The 22,543-nt window shown below is 34.6% G+C and overlaps 1 protein-coding gene across 4 annotated transcripts in view; it reads left to right on the forward strand.

Moving 5' to 3' along the window:
• The window catches only part of GRAMD1C (GRAM domain containing 1C), an 86,788-nt gene that overhangs the window by 16,127 nt on the left and 48,118 nt on the right, over positions 1–22,543 (forward strand). For 3 of the 4 annotated variants that reach the window (XM_074363785.1, XM_074363777.1, XM_074363768.1), the window contains 4 exons: positions 7,159–7,243; positions 16,129–16,232; positions 16,932–17,027; positions 17,229–17,285. In XM_074363785.1, the coding sequence (XP_074219886.1) occupies positions 7,159–7,243; positions 16,129–16,232; positions 16,932–17,027; positions 17,229–17,285 (342 nt within the window). The remainder of the gene's footprint in view (positions 1–7,158; positions 7,244–16,128; positions 16,233–16,931; positions 17,028–17,228; positions 17,286–22,543) is intronic. The other variant, XM_074363774.1, reaches the window with a different exon arrangement.

A 22,543-nucleotide genomic window follows, 5' to 3' on the forward strand; every position in this document is an offset into this window, starting at 1 on the left:
AACTTAAATAATCATTAATTCTGCCCATCAGTATTTTTGTTTCATTTCTTTCTGTGTACATATTAGATATGTGTTTCTCTATGTTACTGAAATGAATGTAGCCATGTGGCTATTTTTTGTCAATGAAACGTGAACAAAATGATGTAAGTCATTTTTAGGTGGAAGCCCTTAGAGTCGGTACACTATTTGCCATGTTTCTGTCCCCGGATGTAGAGCCTTTATGTCCCTGTATTAGGACAGTGTAAAGTTAAGCCTTTCGCCAACCCACAATGTTCATTTATATTTAAATGAGAAGTAAACCATTGTTCGTGTAACCACCGAGATTTGGGGATTTCTTATTACTACATTACAATCTAGTCTTTTATGACTAATGTACCAAGTTAGTTTACTCTTTATTTTTTTGTCACTTTCTTTTCTTCCAATCTGCTATCAAAACTGCTTTAAACACCTGCTTGTGAGGTTATGGAGTGGCCACAGATACTGATCACTGAGACTGTCCAGATCATTTTTGATTAGCTGGATGCCAGCCATTAGGATTTTTGGACCGCAAGATGATAGCTTACTGAATTTTACTGTGTTTACATACATAACTATGTACCGAAAGTATTGGAATTACTTAGAGTGAGAAGATTTTGTTTTTGAAAATGATTTTAGAGAAAGGAGAAATTGGGACCTTTCAGGACAGATACTTAAAATAATTAAAAAAACACTTATCTTCTTGAGGGCATTATGTTAAGTGACGTAAGTTAGACAGAAAGATAAATACTGTATGATATTTCTGTACGTGGAATCTAAAAAAGCTGAACTTGTGGAAACAGTAAAATGGTGGTTACCAGAGGTTAAGGAATGGGAGGATTTGGGTAGATGTTGGTCAAAGGGTACAACTTACATTTAGAAGATGAGTAGTTTTGGAGATCTGATGCACAGCATTGTGACTATAATTACACAGAATATAGTTATACAGTTAATAATACTGTATTTATATATTTAAAGATGCTGAGAAACTAAATCTTAAATGGTCTTACCACAAAAAGAAATGATAATTATGGGACATGAGGGAGTTGTTAGCTAATGCTATGGTGGTAATCATATTGCAATATATAAATGTATCAAATCAACATGCTGTGTACCTCAAACTTACACAATCTTATATGTCAATTCTCAAAATATTTTTTTAAAATGGAGAAAGACTAAATGCTTTCTAATATGAGAAAAAAATTTTTTCTTCAATATAAAATAGAATGAAATAATTTTGAATAAATTACGCTGTTTCCATGTTGTAAAACTTAAAATTGTAATATAATTTTTGTATGATTTCAATTTTGATAAATTTTAGGTATTTTTTTAAAATTTGGAAATTGAAAAAAAATGAAGAAAAAAAGTAAAAAAGATTACCATAAGTGGAATTACTTGATTAAAGTCTATGTGTTGTCTTTTGATATGGATAGCCAACTTTTTTTAATGTATCAATTTACACTCCTAGCTGTAGTATGAGAGTATATACTAGTCTCATTACACTTTATCCTTATTATGTAATTTTAGCTTAGTATAAATTATGTAATTTTCGTTTAAAATAAATTTGACATCTTCATTTTTAGGAAACTCTAAAATTAGATGAACCTTGATGAAACATGTCATCATTATGAACACTAATTATTGCCTAATCTTGTTATTCAATTGTTGCATGTAAGTGCTTCTCAAAGTGTAGGCTGATTTATAAAATGGAATTAATTATTTTTTTAATGAGTGGTAGAGAGGATTAATTGTTTTATTGCCTTCAACCGCATATGCAGTTTTGTGTGGGTCAGTATCTGACTTTCTCTAATTTAGGAGGGGAATGTATGACACGTTCACAGTGGTATCAATGGTACTTTTTAATGAGATCCTTTCCCCAGATGTCTCTGTTGGATCCTGACCTCTAGGATTTTTGCTTAGAGGAATTTTTTTTGTATAAAGATGCTCTGAGTCAGTTATTTTGAAGTATTCAACAAGGTCATATGCATATTAATTTTTGACTTGCAGGATTCTTCACAGCACTTCTTATGTCATTCTGGCCAATGAATATGACTCACATCCTTTATCCTAGTATTGCTCTCTATTTGTTGATCTTGTTTAGAGTTTGTTGGTCTTCTTGAAAATTTGCTGGTTTTCATCAGCTTTGGAAAGTTTGTAGCCGTTAGTGCTTTCATATATTACGTCTACTGCATTCTCTCTCTTCTCCTGGGACTCCAGGTATGTTAGACCTTCTGACTGTATCGTCAGACTTTTATCCTTTCTTCTGTGTTTTCCGTTATTTTTATAGAAACATTTTTTTATTGAGTTACAGTCCTTTTACAATGTTGTGTCAAATTCCAGTGTAGAGCACAATTTTTCAGTTATACATGAACATACATATATTCTTTGTCACATTTTTTTTCGCTGTGAGCTACCACAAGATCTTTTATGTATTTCCCTGTGCTATACGGTATAATCTTGTTTATCTATTCTACATTTTGAAATCCCAATCTGTCCCTTCCCACCCCCCGCCCCGTTGGCAACCACAAATTTGTATTCTATGTCTATGAGTCTGTTTCTGTTTTGTATTTATGTTTTGTTTTGTTTTGTTTTTTTAGATTCCACATATGAGCGATCTCATATGGTATTTTTCTTTCTCTTTCTGGCTTATTTCACTTAGAATGACATTCTCCAGGAACATCCATGTTGCTGCAAATGGCGTTATGTTGTCAGTTTTTATGGCTGAAAAGTATTCCATTGTATAAATATACCACAACTTCTTTATCCAGTTATCTGTTGATGGACATTTGGGCTGTTTTCATGTCTTGGCTATTGTAAATAGTGCTGCTATGAACATTGGGGTGCAGGTGTCATTTTGAAGTAGAATTCCTTCTGGATATATGCACAGGAGTGGGATTCCTGGCTCATATGGTAAATCTATTCCTAGTCTTTTGAGGAATCTCCATACTGTTTTCCACAGTGGCTGCACCAAACTGCATTCCCACCAGCAGTGTAGGAGCATTCCCTTTTCTCCACAGCCTCTCCAGCATTTGTCATTTGTGGACGTTTGAATGATGGCCATTCTGACTGGTGTGAGGTGATACCTCATTGTAGTTTTGATTTGCATTTCTCTGATAATTAGTGATATTGAGCATTTTTTCATGTGCCTATTGATCATTTGTATTTCCTCCTTGGAGAATTGCTTGTTTAGGTCTTTTGCCCATTTTTGAATTGGGTCGTTTGTTTTTTTCTTATTAAGTCATATGAGCTGCTTATATATTCTGGAGATCAAGCCTTTGTCAGTTTCATTTGCAAAAATTTTCTCCCATTCCGTAGGTTATCATTTTGTTTTGCTAATGGTTTTATAGAAACATTTTGAGTCCTAGCATGATGTTGTCTTTACTGGAGGGGATTTTCATAAACAGGTACACCTTGATTTATTGTGCTTGACTTTAGAGTGTTTCACAGATACTGCATTTTTCACAAATTGAAGGTTTGTGACAACCCTGTGTTGTTAGATGATAACATTTTTTAGCAATAAGTGTTTTAAAATTAAAGTATATAGATTATTTTTCAAGATATAATTCTAGTGCATACTTAATAGACTACAGTAGAGTGTAAACATAACTTTTATATGCACTAGGAAACCAAAGAATTCATGTGATTCACTTTATTGAGATATTTGCTTTATTGTGGTAGCCTGGAACCAAACTTGCAATATCTCCAGCATATGCCTGTGTTCTGTCATGCAGTCTGAGATTGCCTTTTTCCAGTTTTAAGGATTAAGATGACTTGAAGCTGGGCTCTGTTATTCCCTGTGTTATTGATCTCTGATTTTATTGTGTTGTTGACAGAGAACATATTTTGTATGGTTTTAATCCTTTAAAATGTATTGAAACGTGTTTTCATATTGTCTATCCTGGAGGATGTTCAATGTGTGGTTGAAAAAAATGTGTGTTCTGCAGCTGTTGAATAGAGTGTTTTATAAAATGCTAGTTAGGTATAGTTGGGTGGATAATGTTTTTTTCCCCTCCAGCTTTACTAAGGTATAATTGACAAAATTACAAACTATTGAGAATGTACATCATGATTTGATGTAATATACATTGTGAAAGGATATCTCCCATCTAGTTAATTAACACATCCATTAATATTATTATTATTTTTGTGTGAGTGAGAACATTTAAGTTCTACTCTCTTAGCAAATTTCAATTTTGGTTATACAATGCAGGGTTATCAACTATAGTCTTCATGTTCTACATTAGATCCTCAGACCTTATTCATCTTCTAGCTAAAAGTCTGTACCATTTTACCAAACTTTTCTTCTTTCATATACCCCTAACCCCTGGCAACCACTTTTCGACTGTTTGTTTCTGTGAGTTTGACTTTTTATTTAGATTCTGCATAAAAGTGATACCACCAGAATTTGTCTTTCTCTGTCTTGCTTATTTCACTTAGCATAATACTCTTAAGTTCTATCTATGTTGTTGCAAATGGCTGGATAATGTTGTTAAAGTCTTCTATATCCTTGCTGGTTTCCTGTCTAGTGGTTCTATGTGTTACTGAGAATGGATTATTGATATTTCCAGCTGCTGTTGATGGATCTGTTTTTTTCAATCGTGTCATGTCAGTCTTTGCTTTATGTGTTTTGGGACTCTGTTGTTAGTTGTGTATACATTTATCATTAGAAACATTGCTTGAGGGAATACAGTATACATCTTAACTTCTCACAGTATACTTCAGATTACTACTTTAATTCTGCTGAAGTATTAAACGTTTGCTCTAACCTAGCTCCAGTATCTCTCCCCTACTTTGTATAATTATATATCTATATCTATTTCAACATCTACATAAAATTTACATATTTCATGTAAATTTAACTTTGTGTTATCATATTATACATACATTGCATCTATATATTTCATAAACCAAACAATACTATAATTATTACTTTGCAGGCTCTTAGGTCTTAAAGATGTTAAGAGAAAAACTGGAAAATAGATTTGTATTCTCTTGTATACTTGTCCCATACTACCACTTCTGGTGCTCTTCACTTCTTCTTACTATTTAATAATTATTTTTTTTATTTTTGTAGGGGGAGGTAATTAGGTTTGTTTATTTTTAGAGGAGATAATGGGGATTGAACCCAGGACCTCATGCATGCTCAGCATGTGCTCTATCACTTGAGCTATACCCTTGCCCTCACTTCTTCTTATGAATTTGAGTCACTATATGGTGTTATTTCCTTGCAGCCTGAAGGAATTCCTTTAGTATTTCTTACAAGGCAGGTGTTCCATTGTTTATGATGAGAAGACAGCCGTTACTCATACTGTTTTTCACCTTTATGTGATGAGTCATTTTTCTCCTGCTGCTTCCAAGTTGTCCTCTGTCTTTCAACAATTTAAACTGTGATATGTCTAAGTGTGAATCTCTTTTCTTTATCCTATTTGGGGTTCATTGAACTTCTTTGATATATGCACTGTTTTTCATCAAATTTTGAATATTTCGGCTACGATTTATTCACCTTTTCCTGCCTCCCTTTCCTTCTGATACTCCCATTACATGTATTTTGATTCAGTTAATGTTGCCACAGGTCTCTGAGTCTCTTCTTTATTTTTTTCAAAATTTTATCTCTGTTCTTCAAATTGGTTAAGTTTTACTAATCTATTTTCAATTTATTGATTCTTTCTCTGCCATTTTGAATCTTTTGTTGAGCCCCTCTCATGAATTTTTTATTTTGGTGATTATCATTTTCAAGTCCAGAATGTCCATTTTGTTTCTTTAAAATTAAAAAAAGATCTATTTGTTGAGATTCTCTACTTGTGGAGTCATTGTTGTCATACTTTTCCTTAATTCTTTAAACATTATTCTCATCAGTTCTTTGAAAATATTGTTAATAACTGCTTTGATGTTTTTTGATGCTAAATCCGTATCTGGGTACTATGAAGGACTCTATTGCCTGCTTTTTTCTTTTCTTAGTATGAATCACATTTTCCTATTTCTTTTCATATTTCATAATTTTTGTTGAAAATTGGACAGCTTAGATAATATATTGTAGCAATTGTGGATTCTGATTGAATTTTTTATGCCCCTAAAGCTTGTCATTGCCGATTTTTGTTTAGTAACTTGTGTAGAGTAAATCTGTAAAATTATGTGGAAGAGAATGTCTTTGCTCAGTTTATTATTATTGTTGTTTTCTTGTTAAGACTGGCTTCCTGTGGTCACCTTTTATGTCAGCTAATGATTGGTCAGAAATAGTGCTCAAACACATAGAGCCAGTAAGGCTTTTCCCTTCTGCTGACAGATCTGTGTATTGGGTAATTGGGTAATGTATTTGAAGTTCAGGTCATTTTTCAAGTTTGTCCCAGTTTTTATGTTCCCCTGAGACTTCTTGTATCTCCAACCAGGAATGCGTGGATAGTTTGGGATTTCTCCACTCTCTGTTACACATGCCTGTAGTCTCTGTTTAGCTAAGTACATGGAGAGTCTATCAAGTTCATCTATGGCTGTCTCTCCTCCAAGATCTCTCTGTTAAGCCCCTTACTAATCTGACAGTCTACTTGTTTTTTGTCCTAGTTGAAACTTCAACCTTGCACTTACTTGGATAGCTTCAGAATTTTTCCTTTTACTTCTGGGCATAGGTTTCTGTTTTCCACTCTGAATCATCTCAGCCTCCCTCTGTCACCATAGCTGCTAGTTTTCATGGCCTGTTCCACTTTTGTAGAACTACTACATTGAATTAACTGGTGGGGGAGGAAGGGTAATGGGAGCAGGCAGAAAACAGTGTCACAGACTTCTGATGTTCACACACAACTTCAGTAGATTTTCATGAGAACATATTTCTCAGCTGATTGTATGCCTTTGGTCAGTTTCCAGTCATTTGAGATGATTGTTTTTTGACAAGTTTTTTTTTTCAGCTATATATTTGATTTTACAGAGAAGATTTGCTGAACTCCTCATTCCATCATCCTGGAAGCATCCTTTGCTTTCTTTTGGTGTTTTTTGAAGTGTTTTTTAAAATGTGGTTTTTCATATAAAGGCATACAAAATATTGCATAAAAAGCATATAATTTTAAAGTCCATTTTACTGTTATTTTGTAAGAGACTATAGTTCATTTAATGAAGATTATAATTAAACAGAAAATTAATCTTTTTATGTTGCAGATTTCAAGTTCCACCTATAAAGACAGGAATGAGGAGTATAAAAGACAGTTCACACACCTACCTGATACAGAGAAGCTGATAGCAGGTAAAAAAGACAGGAAGTTACAAAAAACCACTTTACTACTTCATCAAAATAGAGCTCATGAGTGACAGTATTTGTAGAAAGTTTAAGTCTTTATACTCAACAGAAATTGTTTTTCAATATAAGCAGCATCTTGTTATTTGTAATTAGGCAATGTAAAACTGAGTTGTAATTTGGGGAGGAGTGATTTCTGAAATACTAAGTACAGTTGACCCTTGAACATTGAGGGGGTTAGGAGCGCTGACTCTGCAGAGTCAAAAATCCATGTATAACTTACAGTCAGCCCTCCATATCCACTGTCCCTTTGTGTCTGTGGTTCCACATCCACAGATTCAACCAATCACAGATTGTGTAGTACTGGAGTATTTATTATTTTTAAAAAGTTCACATATATGTGGGCCTGCACAATTCAAACCCACGTTATTCAAGGGTCAACTGTAATCACTAGGACCTAAGAGGAAATTATTTGTCAGTTTCTTCTGGTGCTTATTTCGTGTGGTTTTATGGGGAAATTTTAAATTTGATGTTTAATATATATTACCTTTCCTCAGAAAAAGGTGCTCCTTAACGGTTATAGAGCATTTTTTATAAATTTTTAAGGCTTTATCATTACTCATGTAATCTTTCAGGTAGTTTTTTTGAAATAAGCTTTAAGAGGAAAACTTAGTTATAGTTCTTACAGAAGTGCTTTATTTTGCATATAAGCATAATATAGATTCTTTACAATCAAAATGAAGAGCAAGGTTTTAGTTTTAGTGTATACTTCATTTAAACCATTTATTCATGGGAGTTTCTCAAATTTCTGCTGCTGTTGGTCAATATTCAGTTCAGTGTAACTGAATTTCTAGAGAGTTCAGTTCTTTAAATATCATAGTAATGAATTAAAACAACTTTTAAAAACATTGGGAAGTAATAGTCTCATGAGAAAATGTTCAAATATGGCATAAGAGTGTATGGTGAAAAGTGCATGGCCCTTCCAACCAAGACCACTCTGACCTTCTTCTTGAGTAGTAGCCACTTTTAGCAAGTTCTTATATATATTTCCAGAAATTTTCTGCATGTATAACAAGGAGAATGTACATATATTCCTAACAGAACTTAAACAGGTGCACACTCTTCTTACTGTTTTCAATCTTGTTTAGAGCTCTTTCTATTAGCACTACTTATGGATCTAGTTCATTCTTTTAATGGCTGCCTAGTAGTCAGCTGAATGAATTTTGTACCATAATTTGTTTAACAAATCCCCTGCTGATGGACATTTTGATTGATTCCTGTCTTTCACTACTACTACTGGTGTTACACTGAAACTTCTCGTCTATTTGTTTTGGCACACATGTGCCACATGTATTGTAGGATAAATTACATGAAGTGGAATTGTGATAAAAAGGTAATGAGCATTTAAAAGGTTTACATTATTGCCAAATTGTCCTTCAAAAAGGCTACACCAATATTTATTCTCATCAACAGCATAGGTGACTTCCTGTTGTGCCACACCACAGGAACTTTGCTTAGGCAAAATTTGGTAGGTAGAAATGGCATTTAAATATGCATTTCTTTAATTATGAGCGAGGTTGAATATCTGTCTATAAACCATTTGTATTTCTTTTTCTATGAAACTTTCTCTTCATAAACTTTGCCCATTTTTTTCCTAGTGGATATTTTTCTTTTTCTTAATTTGTAATAGCTTGTTAGATGCTAAAAAATATGTGTTTTCATGTGTATTGCAAATGTTTCTTGCCAGTTTGTCACTTGAAATCAATGACTTTTCATGGAAAACTTTATGAAATGTATTAAATTCATCACTGCTTTCTTAAAAAAAATTAATCAGATGATACAGTGATACATACTCATGATAAAGCATTAAAGCCATATAGAAAAATATATATAAAACATTGAAAATCATTGGTGATCCTACTACCTATGTGTAATTTTGTTTAATATTTTATAGACAAATTTCTGAACATCTTTTAGTGTGTATATATGTTTTCAAAAATTTACATTTTATATTTTTCCTCACTGTTATAATAAACTTGTTCATTGTGTAAAACTTGGAAAATATCAACATTTACAAAGTAGAAATCCAAAGCCACTTACAATTGTATTATTCAGAAATAATGTCAATGACACACACACCTATAAAATTAAAATATAACATTGGGATCATTCTGTACAAGTGCCTTTAAGTTCTTAGCTTTAACCATATATTGGATCACTGTCTTCTGAAACAGAATGTCCTAACTTTAACCTTTCATTTATTAAAACAACTCAGTATTATTTCAGATCCACAATATTGTACCTTATAACTTAGTTCAATAAACATTTATTAGCACTCATTATGTGCCAGACACATGCTGTTTCTGAAGAACTTGCAGTCTGGTGGGAGAGCAGACATATAAAAAAATCACTAAGATTCAGGGTGACATGAGCAGTTTTAACAAGATACAGAAGTAGTACAAAGGAAGATGTAACATCTTGGAGGAAGACAAGTATTTTAATTTGGAACATGTTGAGTTTGAGTTGCCAAGACAACTAAAAATATACATATTTTATGTATATAAAATATTATCTGGAAATAAAATTTAGTATATGCTACAGAAGCCTTTAACTGATCTCTGCCCTAGCTTTCCATGCCTTTAATCTATTTGGTACTGCAGCTTTAGAGGTTTTTCTACAGTGCAGATCTGATCAGATCAAAACCCTTCATGGATGGTATTCCAGTGACCTTGGAGTAAAGCTGGCTTATGTGGTCTTTCATATATTTTAAATATCCTCTCACCCCTCATCTTTCATCAAGTTCCCTTTAGTCTGTAGCTTTTTTATGGCTGGCAACAGATAAAATGGACTAATTCCTTAAAAAATACAAACCACCAAACCTAACCTAAGAAGAAACAAATAGTTTGAATTAAAGAAGTTGAATCTGTAGCTTAAAAACCTTCCAAAAAATAAAAAGAAAAGAAAGAAAGAAAGGAAAACAAACCTCTGGGCCTGGATAATGTCGGTGGTGAAATCTATCAACGATTTATGGAAAAACTATTATCTTCCCTTCCAAAAATAAGAAGGATCACTTCCCAACTCATTTTATGAGACTAGTATTAGGAAAATCCCAAAACCAGACAAAAACATTCCAAGGAAAGAAAGACCAATAGCTGTCATGAACATAGAAATGAAAAGCTGAAACAAAATATTAGCAATTGAAATTCATCAGTTTATTAAAAGGATTGTGGTTCATGACCAAGTGAGGTTCATTCCAGGAATTCCAGACTAGTGCAACACACACAAAAAAACCCCCAAAAAATCAATCAATGTAATTTATCATCTTAACAGACTAACTGAAAAACCATGTGTAGCTCACAGCGAAAAAAAAATGTGACAATGAATATATGTATGTTCACGTATAACTGAAAAATTGTGCTCTACACTGGAATTTGATACAACATTGTAAAATGACTATAACTCAATAAAAAAAAAAAGGAAAGAAAAACCACGTGATCATCTCAATAGATGCAGAGAAAGTATTTTATGAAATTCAACATTCATTCATAATTAAACTCTCAGCAAGTTAGGGATAGAACTTCTTCAACCCTCCTTAGAATTAACTATGAGAAAGCTACATCTGACAGCTTACTTAATAATGAACGAGTGGATGCCTTGCACCTTAAATTAGAAAGAAGGCAAAGATGTACTCTCTCACTCCTCTTACTCAGCATCATACTAGACGTCATAAGTGCAGTAAGTGCAATACACTTGAAAGGAAATAAAAGGCATATACAGATTAGAAAAATAGGGAAAAAAACTAACTTTATTGGAAATAGACATGATTATTCATGTAGAAAATCTCAGATAATCTACAAAAAAAGTTCTAGATTTAATGAGTGAGTTTAGTCACGTCTCAGGATTGAAGATCATTTGAGGGTAAAAGAGAATCATATTCATTTATACGAGTGATGAGCAATTGGAATTAAAAATATGCAGTTTACATCAGAACCTCCCAATAATAGAAGTACTTAAGTATAAATCTAACAAATACGCAGGCTTTATATGCTGACAACTGTAATGTATTGATATTGGAAGTCTAAATAAATGTTTTTAGATTGGAAGACTCAATATTGTTAAGGTCTTAATTCTCTCAAGTGAAAAATCCCAGCAAGCTTTTTTGTGGATGAAGGAACAGACTGATTCTAAAATTTATATGGAAAAGCAAAGGAATTAGAATAGCCAAAACAATTCTGAAAAAGAAGAACAAAGCTGGAAGACACACATTACTCAATTTCAAGACTTATGAAGCTACAGTAATCAAGACAGTCTGCGATTTGCCAAAGGATTGACATTTAGATCAACGGAACAGAAAAAAGCCCAGATATAAAATCATACAAATACTGTGAACTGATTTTTGACAAAGGTGCAACAAAGGCAATTCAATGGAGAAGATTTAGTTTTTTCAACAAATGGTGCTAGAACAAATTAGATGTCCATATGCGGAGAAATGAACCTTGATGTTTACTTCACACTTTATACAGAAATTACCTCAGAATGGATCAGTTACATGAATAAATATAAAACATTGAACTGTAGATCTTCTACAAGAAAACATCTGGGTTTTTCTAGAGAAAATCTCTGTGACTTTGGATTTGATAGTGACTTTTTATATGCAGCACCAAAAGCATGATTCATACAAGGAAAAACTGATAAATTGCACTTTATGAAAATTAAAATCTTCTGCTATGCAAAAGATGCTGTATGAAGAGTGAAAATAGCAAGCCACAAACGAGGAGAAAATAGTTGTTATCTGATTTGAAAAAAAAAAAAAAACCCACTTCTATCCAGAATAGAAACTGTTCTTAAAAGTTAATAGTAAGAACACAAACAATCTAGTAAAAAATGGGCAGACACTTGACCAGAGGAGATATATGGGTGGCAAATAAGTGTATGAAAAATTGCACACTATCATTTGTTACAGGAAAATGCAAGTTAAAAGCGCAGTTAAATAAACGACATACCTAATAGAACTGCTAAAATTAAAAATGAAAACAACTGACAACACCAAATGATGCTGAGGCTGCAAAGCTATAGGAACTCCACCTTGCTGGAGGACGTGAGTGTGGCTGACTCTCCCACATGGAGCTCACCGGTCAGGTACCCGATACCTGTCCCTGGTCTAACCAGCCCTCTTTGTACCTGCTGATTCTAAGTGTGGAATCTCTGCGGTGGCACAGGGAAGGGTGGCTGTTGTCTCTACTGCAGACTTCTCTGGTATGTTTTTTGAGCTGAGGCTTTCTGTTTGGTTTATCCATTAGTATCAACTTTCTGTCTTCTAAGAATGTATTAGAACTGCTAGTTGGCTTATGTACCGTTCTTATACCCACCCCTCAGCATTGTTATAAATCGAATCTCTTTTATACGTCTTCCCTGTCATTTCAAAGGAATTTTGGAGAAGGAGGGGAAGTAAACCCATGTCAACTTCATCAAGAAGGTCTATGTACTAGTTTTGTACTAAAATAAGTGTTTACACTTCTAAGTATGTTTATCGTTTTGAATGTATTCACCTTGGAAGGAACAGATGCTTACTTCAGTGATGTTATTGCTCAAAACATTTTTTAATTTCTCTGATTAAATGAGTGAAGAACCTAGATTTTCATGCTGGAAAATGTTGTGTTGGGGAAATATAATTAAAAACAAAATATCCTGCCAACCCAGAAAACCTCTCTAACAAAAGTAAAAGAGAAAGGAAACACTTTGCTTTATTATTGAATAAACATTAATTTAGAATGTGATGTGCATCACAGGGGATCTGCAAGAGACTGTAAAGGCGGAAAGAAATCTTTCCCTTTTATATAGGCAGGTGGATACAACCCATTACACATGTTCTAAAGATAAATGATAACTAGTCCTCAAGAAAGAGGACTTGACAGCACCATATGTCACATCAGTTCATCTTAAATTCACCAGGTAATTGGGGCGACTGTGTTAGCTGATTGACTTTATCCAAAGGAAAAAAAAACTCACATCTTAATGTTGCAAGTTAGTTTTGCAACTTGGAGCCAGGTGCCCTCAGAAGTTAGGCTCCCACCCACTGACAGAAATGGGTCATATCTTTACTGATGTTTACATTTGAAAGAGATGGCTCCCAGGTCCTGGAGAAAACTTACCTGTGTTATAAAATTGGCAGGAGGCTTCTTTTGCTTTTAAAGAGATTTGCATCTCAAAGGTGCAGAGAAAGAATTTTCAAGTTTTCTAGAGAAAATACTCTAAGAGAGGAGGAGAGTCTTTTTCTCTTTTCACCAGGGAAAATTAAGTTTTTTCTTTTTCAATTTGTATTTACCTTTACAGTTTTCTCGGGTAAAAAGCAAAGGAAAAAAAATCAACATCAGGTATAAAAAATGAGGATGATTATCTTTTGTATTTTGTGTACTAAATCTCAAAGCAGTCCTAAAAATGTTGTTCCAAAGAGTCTTAAGCTGTATCAGCTTCATTGGGCTACCAAAGATGATTGCTGCTAGGAAAGAATATTTTGGGATATGTATTTCCTGACATGATTGTTTAAAAAACATATTCTCTTAATTCATTGTCATTTCCCTCATGTAGATATGCCTAAATTCTTCTGTAAAACTGAATAGTGCATCTTGTTCATTTAAATATGTGTATACTACTTATTGTGCAAGCTTACTGTGGAAGTATATGGTGCTGATTCACTCCATCTGTATTCCTGTAACACTTACATGTTTCCAGTGTATTCTTTGTTATAGTTATTAAAGTAAATCTTTAAGGGTTGGAGCTATTCAGTTGTGCTGAAGTTGATCATGTGATAACTTGTGAGTTGATGTTAACACACACATTAAAGTGACGTATGTTGCTTGGTTAATTTTCTTAATGTAATTCTAACTTTCCAACCACCAATAATAAAGTTATAAAATCCATAAAGCAATTTTTGACACACGTTATTTTCTTATTCCATTGTAGATGAATCAGACTGTTAATATGACTCAAGTCAGGTAGAATGTTGCCTTCTGAAGTGCTGATTATTACTGTGGTGCATGTTTGTTTATCTGTAGGGAAATTGAGAGCAAAAAAAAAAAGTAAAATCCTTCTGCTTTTTAAAAAAAATTTTCCACTTTTTGCTTAGGACATATTGCTAGGAAGCCATTTTACAAAAAATCAATTTTAGAGAGGTATAAGTACATTGCAACAAAACACACCTGTTTTAGGGAGACTGTTTTTAAAAAACTACTGAGAAAAGTCTGTCAATCTATATCAAATAGTCTTCAGTTGAAATAATCCAGTTAGTTAGTGTGGCTGTGAATAGAGTTAATGTAAAATAGTGCAGTGGTTCTCCAAGTGTGGTCCACAGACTCGCAACTTCAGCGTCACCTGGGACCTTGCTGTAACGGCAGACTCTTTGTCTGAGCCCAGACATATTTAATGAGAAACTCTGGGGAAGGGGCCTAGCTATTATCTGTATTTTAATAAATCTGCCAAGTATTTCTGATATGATGGTTGAGAAGCATCTAATTAATAAAATGTTTCAGTGATTTAGACAAAAATTTCAGGATACCTCAAGTGACCTTTAGCCTAACCCCTGTTTTAGAGATACATACTAGTAAATGGGTAACTCAATTTGCTCAATTATTTACTAGGATTTTTTTGTTTGTTTGTTTGGTGGCATCTCAGTTTTATTTTGCTGAAGGAAGCATTGTGAAAGACTGAATTCCTTTGCTCAATTTTTAGTATTTGCTTAGAAATTTAACATGACCACATTTAAATATTTTGAAGTTCATAACCACAATAACTTTTTCCTAAAATTGCTAATCATTTTATATAGTTTAAAAATTTTCTGTTAGCCTAAATCTCCTCATAGAAGCTCTTTATATCTTGTATTACCAGTAATTTAGCAATTCTGTTTACATTAGCCGCAGAGCCAGATCTTCATCTTAGAGGCATGGTATTAACTTGTTGGTAGGCACTGGCATTTTTCAGAGCACTCTTGATTTTGCTGGACGCTTGTGCTGAGGTAGGGAGGATCAAATTTGAAAGTAACTTAAAATGTATACAATTTTTAGTTATCCTTGCTCCTTCCTTTACCCTTACCCAGTATCTAATTAGCTACCAATTCCCCATCAGTACTACCCCTTAAATACCTCTGAATCTAACTACTTCTTTCTCTAGCACTGTCCTCTCCTGGTCTGAGTCATCATCAGTTTCCCCCTGGATTTCCAGTGGATTTATCTGAAGTCATTCTCACAGTGTGATTGAAGTAGTCTTTAATAATTTACATCTGACCATGTCCCTTCCATTTAAAATTCACTGATGGCTTTTCATAAAGTCCAGAGTCTGCCATGGCCTGTGAAACCTTACATGATCTAGCTTCTCCAGCTTCTCTAGTGAAAGAGATCTGTCTTTGTATAGTTGCGCAAAGGTGCTGTTTTCCCCCCATACCACAGGGCCTTTGCACATGCTATTCCAGCATGGTCCAGCTGACCCTTTACTGATCTTTAGATCTCAGCTTAAAGATCACATTTTTGGAGAACTTTTCTGAATATTCTCTCCCTACCTCATCCCTCATACCTGTACACCCCTTGTTATATGGTCTCAGCTTTGTCCACATTTTGATCATTATACTTATTTTTGTATTTTCTTTTTATTGTATGCCTTCCCCTCTAGACAGTGTTCCATGAGGGTGAGGTCCATTTCCGGTAACCCTAGCAACTAGCAAAATATCTGGTTATCTGGTGTTTGGTGCCTGAAGTATATGGATAAATGAATGAATGAATGAATTAGCTAATGAATAGAGCGATGACTTTCCATGTGTTAAAATAGCGTAAGATTTACGAAGTTGCCAGATTTTTTTGGTATGTGTAAGTAACCTGTTCCTTATTTTTTTTGTGTGTATGTAGATTATGCTTGTGCTCTTCAGAGGGACATTTTGCTTCAGGGACGACTATACCTTTCAGAAAACTGGCTTTGTTTCCATAGCAACATCTTCAGATGGGAAACTACAGTAAGACATATTTTCACTTGATTTGCTGATACAGATAATTGCATAGATAGAAATGTATCCAGCCAGCTTAAAAATAATGTAATTAGATTTCAAAGCAAGTTTGTATTTATATATCTATACTTGTATACATCCAAATATATTTATGTGTAGTGTAAGTGTGTAATATATATTTCTTAATACATTGAGCTCCATTTGTACACATTTAATATAGTTGGGAAAAGAGATTTCAGGTTGAAAAAAGCTTGAATATACCTCCTTTTGGCTGCCAAAATCATGTCTTATGTGACAGACTGAATTTTGCTTGTGCATTTGTGTGTATGTGTTAATGTGGAACATAAAATGTGACAGACTGAATTTTGCTTGTGTATTTGTGTGTATGTGTTAATGTGGAACATAAAATGTGACAGACTGAATTTTGCTTGTGTATTTGTGTGTATGTGTTAATGTGGAACATAAACACCCACGTGTCTTCTCACACTGTATCCTAATATTAGATATAGGAGCTGATGGAGGAAATTACTGAAAGGAAGATGTCTGTTTACTGTGTTTTTCTCAGAGAATGTAAGCCTGTGCTTATTAACTCCTTCAGGTTTTTCGCCTGAATATTCTGGATTAGATTGATGTAATGTTGGTATTTTGTGTTGTATATGTTTCTGAGAAATGCATTTTGCAATTTTTCATTCTTTGTTATGTGTTTAGATTTCTATTGCTTTAAAGAACATAACCTTCATGACCAAGGAGAAAACTGCTCGACTCATCCCGAATGCTATCCAGATTGTTACAGAGGGTGAAAAGGTGAAAAACGTTTCTGCCTTTGCCTTATTACATGATGTGGAGAAAATCTGCCTCATACTGGTCATCAGTGTTGGGAATATAGGCAATTGTTGGAGTTAGGAATATCTAATAGAGATACACTGTATTTAATACTAGATTTCTGTGTACTTATTGGTTGCTGATTAACTTTAAATGACAGCTAACATTTTTTGTACTTTATAGTTTACAGAGCACTTTCTCCCAGGTTTTTTCATTTCTTCATTATTAGAGGTGGATAAGGTAAGCATTATCAGAACATCCTTATTATTTCTAAACACCCTAATAATTCTGTGATTGTTGGTGAGTCAATAATATGTGCACAATAGAAACTTAATGAAAACCAGTGGTTCTGGTGAACAGAGATTTGGTAACATACAAATAAGCACAGGATCATTACAGTCTTCTTTTAGAATGGCGACTTTCTTTAACTGCCATCATTTTTTATTATCCACTACAATATCCATCATTTCTTGGTATGAAGAATCTTTCTCTCTCCACCTGGAAAATTAGTAAGGGCTTTGTATGTGACATTAGAAACATAATGATGAGAAAGAAATAAGGAAGGAAGGAAAAACAGGAAAGTATGGAAGGGAATTATGGAGAAGGGAGGATAGAAGAAAGGAAGGAATGAAGTGAAAGAGAAAAGAGGAAAGAGACAAAGGAAAGAGTAGGGGTGGGGAGAGAAACACAATCGAGATTGAATCATTGTCATGATACATTTTAATCTTGTAAAGTTTCTTTCACATGAGCTTTCAACTTTCAGTTTTATTTTTAAACGATCTCATCCCTACACTTCCGGGTACAGTACAGAGAACTCTTCTCCTCTGAACCATTTGAGAATAAGTTGTCAATAACGTTCTGAAGCCTCATCATCCCAGACATCACTCCAGATAGTCTAGCATGTACTTCCAACAACGACATTCTCCTATATAACCACAACATCACCATCAAATTCAAGAAATTACCATTGATGGTTATCACCATCCAATCCTCAAACCCCCTTCAGTTTCCTTGGTTATCCCAGTAATATCCCTTATAACAGATAGATCGATTTGGAAATATATGTTACATTTGGTTGTCATGTTCTTTAATTTCCTTATTTTGGGCTAGTCTCTTAGTCTTTCCTTGACTTTTGTGCCCTGACACTTCTAAAGATTACAGGTCAGTTATTTTCTAGGATGTCCCTCAATTGTGTTTGATTTTTTTCTTATGATTAAGTTTAGGTCATGCAATTTTCACAGAAATAACACAGAAGTGATGCTCTGTTCTTTCCATTGCATCCCATTAGATGGTACATGATTTAATTTCTACCATTACTGGTGATATTCACTTTAATCACTTGAATGAGGTGGTGTCTTCAGATTCTACTGTAAAGTTAGACTATTTTCCTTTGTAATAGCGTTTTGTGGTAAGCTACTTTGAAACTATGTAAATATACTATACCTCATCAAACTTTAAATTTATTCACTTACTTATATCAGTATGACTTCATAGTTTCTTATTTTATTCAGTGAATAAATGCCATTATTATTTATTTTGACGCTAAAATTGTCCCACATTTGGTCAGTGGGAGCTCCCTCAAGCTGACTCTTGTGTCCTTTTGACTATTCCCAGCATTGTTTGAACATTTCCTTGGTTTTTAGCATAAGATGTTATATAGGCCTTCCCTGCCTCAGCCCTGGAATCAGCCATTTCTCTAAGTAGTCCTGGTTTCTTTTAGGGGAGACTGATTTTTAGAAGCCAGTGTGTTCATTGCTATTGAGGTGTCACTGTTTGAACCCTCTAATGGGCAGAACAAGGGGATATACAATGAATATATAAATTACACACCCCTACACATAATACACATACATATATATCCCCACTTACACATCTGTGTTTACCTACCTACCTACCTGTCTGTCTATGACAAATCACCAGTTCACACCAGTACCTCTAATTCCAGTGCAACACCACAGAGTTCATTTTTGTTTTCTTCCTTTTGTATTTAGCTCCCTTCTCTGACTGAGACAAACCAGCCTCTTCTTATCCTTAATATGTTTACTTCGTTGATCAGTAACCCATCTTCACCTCCCCTGCTGCTCCTTCCCCACGCTTGGCTTCTGACACTTTGAGTCAGGCTGCTTCCCATCCCACTGCCACACGGGTGCTCCCATCCCGTGAGAGCTCCGCTCACCCTGCTTGGGGTGACACCCCCTGCCGAGCACCCTCCCTGTTTTCCCTGTACGCTGCGCCAGGTCACCGCTCCAGAGGGATGCCCTCCGTCTTCTGCTTGTGCTCTGACATTCTGTGCTGGTCCACCACCGTGCGCAGCTGCCCTCCTCACCCTGCTTGGGCTCTGACTCCCCAGCACAAATCCTCCTCATGGATTCCATCACACTGCGTTGCCCTTGCCCGCTCTGGCTCTGATGTGCCTTGGTGGGCGCCCTGTCCATGGCTACACTGTTCAGCGTGCTTGGGTTTGGACATCCACACCAGGCTCCCCCATTCCATGGTCGCCCTCCTTGGGCTCTGATTTGTGCCCCTCACCCCATCCTTGTTTTCATGCTGTGCTCCAGATCACCCCCATATGTGGAAGTCATTCTTACCTCCTTGGGCTCTGACACTCCACACAGGGCAGCCCTTCTCTGCAGACCGCTTCTCATTTTTGTCTGGTTCTGACAATCTGCCTTGGGCTACTGCAGCTCCTCTGCCCTTCCCCTCCCCTCGCCTCCTCTTCTAGGTGGAAGGGAAGGGAACAAGACCTAAAATAAACATTCTTAATTTTACAATTAATATATGTGATGAGGAAAAATCATAAATTTCTTTATGGCAGGACAGTCAAACTAAATCAGAACTGAAACACACATAACAACCACCTACACACCCATTTGGGACGAGCCTTTCCCGGTGTCTGGTGTGCACCTGCATTACACATTAACCAGACCTCCTCAAGGCAGGAGGATGTAACCAGCCTTTGAGAAGAATGGTCCCATTCTTCAGACGTCAGCACTGTAATTTTAAGATTACTATTTCTCTTTCCATCCTGTACAGGGAGTTGCAGAGACCTAAAGGCTTGCTCTGTACATGCACACCTGAACAAACATCTCTGATTAACTTTATTTATAATGTTAACCTGTTAATGTGATACATCATTCTTTGTCTAACCATATCTCTAATGCTTGACCAGTGGAACAGACCTCAGAGCTTTCTGAAAGACTGTCTCCTGGGTTATAACCCTCAGTTTGGCTCAAATAAAATTCTCTCTTTTCTTTCTAGCTTGATAGTTAATTTGAGTTTTTGTCGACATAGATATCCATTGCTAACAATCCATTAAACAATTCAAAAACTACCATCCTACTTCCATGCCTGTAATCCCCGATTGCCTGGCTTTTTTAAAGGCAAATACTGTTATCAGTTTGGTATGTATCTTTTCAGACCTTTCAGACCTTCTTCCTTTGTACTTACGTGTATGTATGCATCTACATAAGCATATAGTTTTGCTTTGTCTTTAAAGTAAATGCTGTGTTTTACATGTTATTCTTCAGTTCTCTTTTCTTAAAAAATAGTGTAACATTATCTCTTGGCATCACAGGTTAGCACATAGGATAGGCCCATCTCTGTTTATTAAAGTGCTATATAGTATATTTCATAGGACGGACTTACCATAGTTTCCTTGACTGTTAGTTCATTTCCATTGTTCTGTTGTTACAAGTAGTGCTGCACTGAACTGTCTGACCATGCTTTCTTAAGCTCACATGTGTCTCTTTCTCATATAGGTAATGGAATTTCAAGGTCAAGCATTTTAACTTCAGTAATGATAACAACTAGGATTTGCTGAACATACTTGTTCTAGACACTGTATTAAGTTTTTTACATATATTTTCTCAGTTCTCACAAAAAATTGCTAGTATAATTATTCTCATTTTGTAGATGAGGAAACCAAAGAAAAGTGACTCAGAGTCATAGAACTAAGTGGTAGAGCCGGCACATGAACCCAGGTAGTTTATTTGCAGAGACCCTTGTCCGGATTACCTCACTATATTGATTCGGTGATCTCTTTTCCCATCATCATGGGAACAAAAGTCTACACTACTAAATATTTATCCCTTCCATGTACTCTGTGATTAAAGGAAGGTTAATCAGGGCACTTTTAGTTGTCTTAGGTTTTAACACACATTCTGTGCCCCAGCGGCTTAGAGATGTCATTATCCAGAACTCCTTCCAAACTAAGCTTATTATTGAATCAAGATTTATTAATAAATTTTTAAAATTACATATCTAACAAGGAATAAAATAAGATGGCAATTTACATAGATTACCCAGAAAGATGGGAGTGTTAAAGAGCTGAAAATGTGATTCTGTACAGAGAGGATAAAGTCCATAGCAAGGCCTTTAGTTTAAGAAGAGGGAATTAGTAAGCATAATACCGTGGTGAAAAGTGGTGGACTATGACATTTTTCTTATCTGTATATGTACATACAAGGTTGTAAGGTGATTAAAATACAAAAAGCAAAACAGTTTGGTCTAAGAAAAGGAAATAGTAAATAGTAAATAGTGATCATTAGATCCCATATTACATATGCAATTATATTTGGAAGAGCTCCCAGATATATGGGCCCCTGTTATCGAAAGTTTTGCTTTTTGAAGAATATTATATAAACAAGATTTCAATTTATTAACTGGCAAATATTACTTGAAAATCTTTCTATGAAAAGTATAAATACCCCAAATATAATTTTGTTTGGCATTTTATTTAATAAATCAAACAGAACTGGGCTTTCTCATTCCTAAAAATAACCAATCTGAAAAGTCACTAACTGGGGGATGAGAAGAGATGGTACACTGAGAGACTGTATTTAGTGCTGCCACTTGTCATATTTTCTCATAAAATCCTATTTTATGATGTGACTTTGCAAAAATCAGTTATATGCAGAGGAAGAGATAGGGCTAAAAGCCAACATGGGATTATAGATTGAAACATGCTGTTTTTCTTCTACAACATGTAAATCAAAGTTTAGTGTTAACATGGGGATTTTGTATCTATAATCAGTTGAGATTAGGTATTTCTGGATTTTTTAGAAGATAATATAATTTTGAATTAGGATACTTAAAAAAAATCTATCTCTGAAATCCACTTGTATTTTTTTTCTTATTGTTTGTGTATATTTGACTCAAATGGCCACCATATCATATCTCTTTGCAAAGTTCAGAATAAATAAAATTTTAATTTTTTCATAAGTTTACTTAGATTGACTTTAATAGTTAAACTACAATAAACATAAATAGCTACCCATTTCAAGCTCCTTTCCCTAGTAAATATTGATAAAATTGTATTTGGTGTAAGGCACAATTTAAAAAAATAATTTGTTCATGCACCAATTACCTGTTTTTCTTCTGTTGTAACAAAAAGTTTAACAAAAATAGTATATGAAGTAGGCAGTGGTGACCTACTAGTTTGCTTTGACCATAGCAAGTGCCAGCAGACCATTGTGACAGATACTTTCCCCTTTTTTTCC

Source organism: Camelus bactrianus, chromosome 1 (assembly GCF_048773025.1).
Source record: "Camelus bactrianus isolate YW-2024 breed Bactrian camel chromosome 1, ASM4877302v1, whole genome shotgun sequence".
NCBI lineage: Eukaryota > Metazoa > Chordata > Mammalia > Artiodactyla > Camelidae > Camelus > Camelus bactrianus.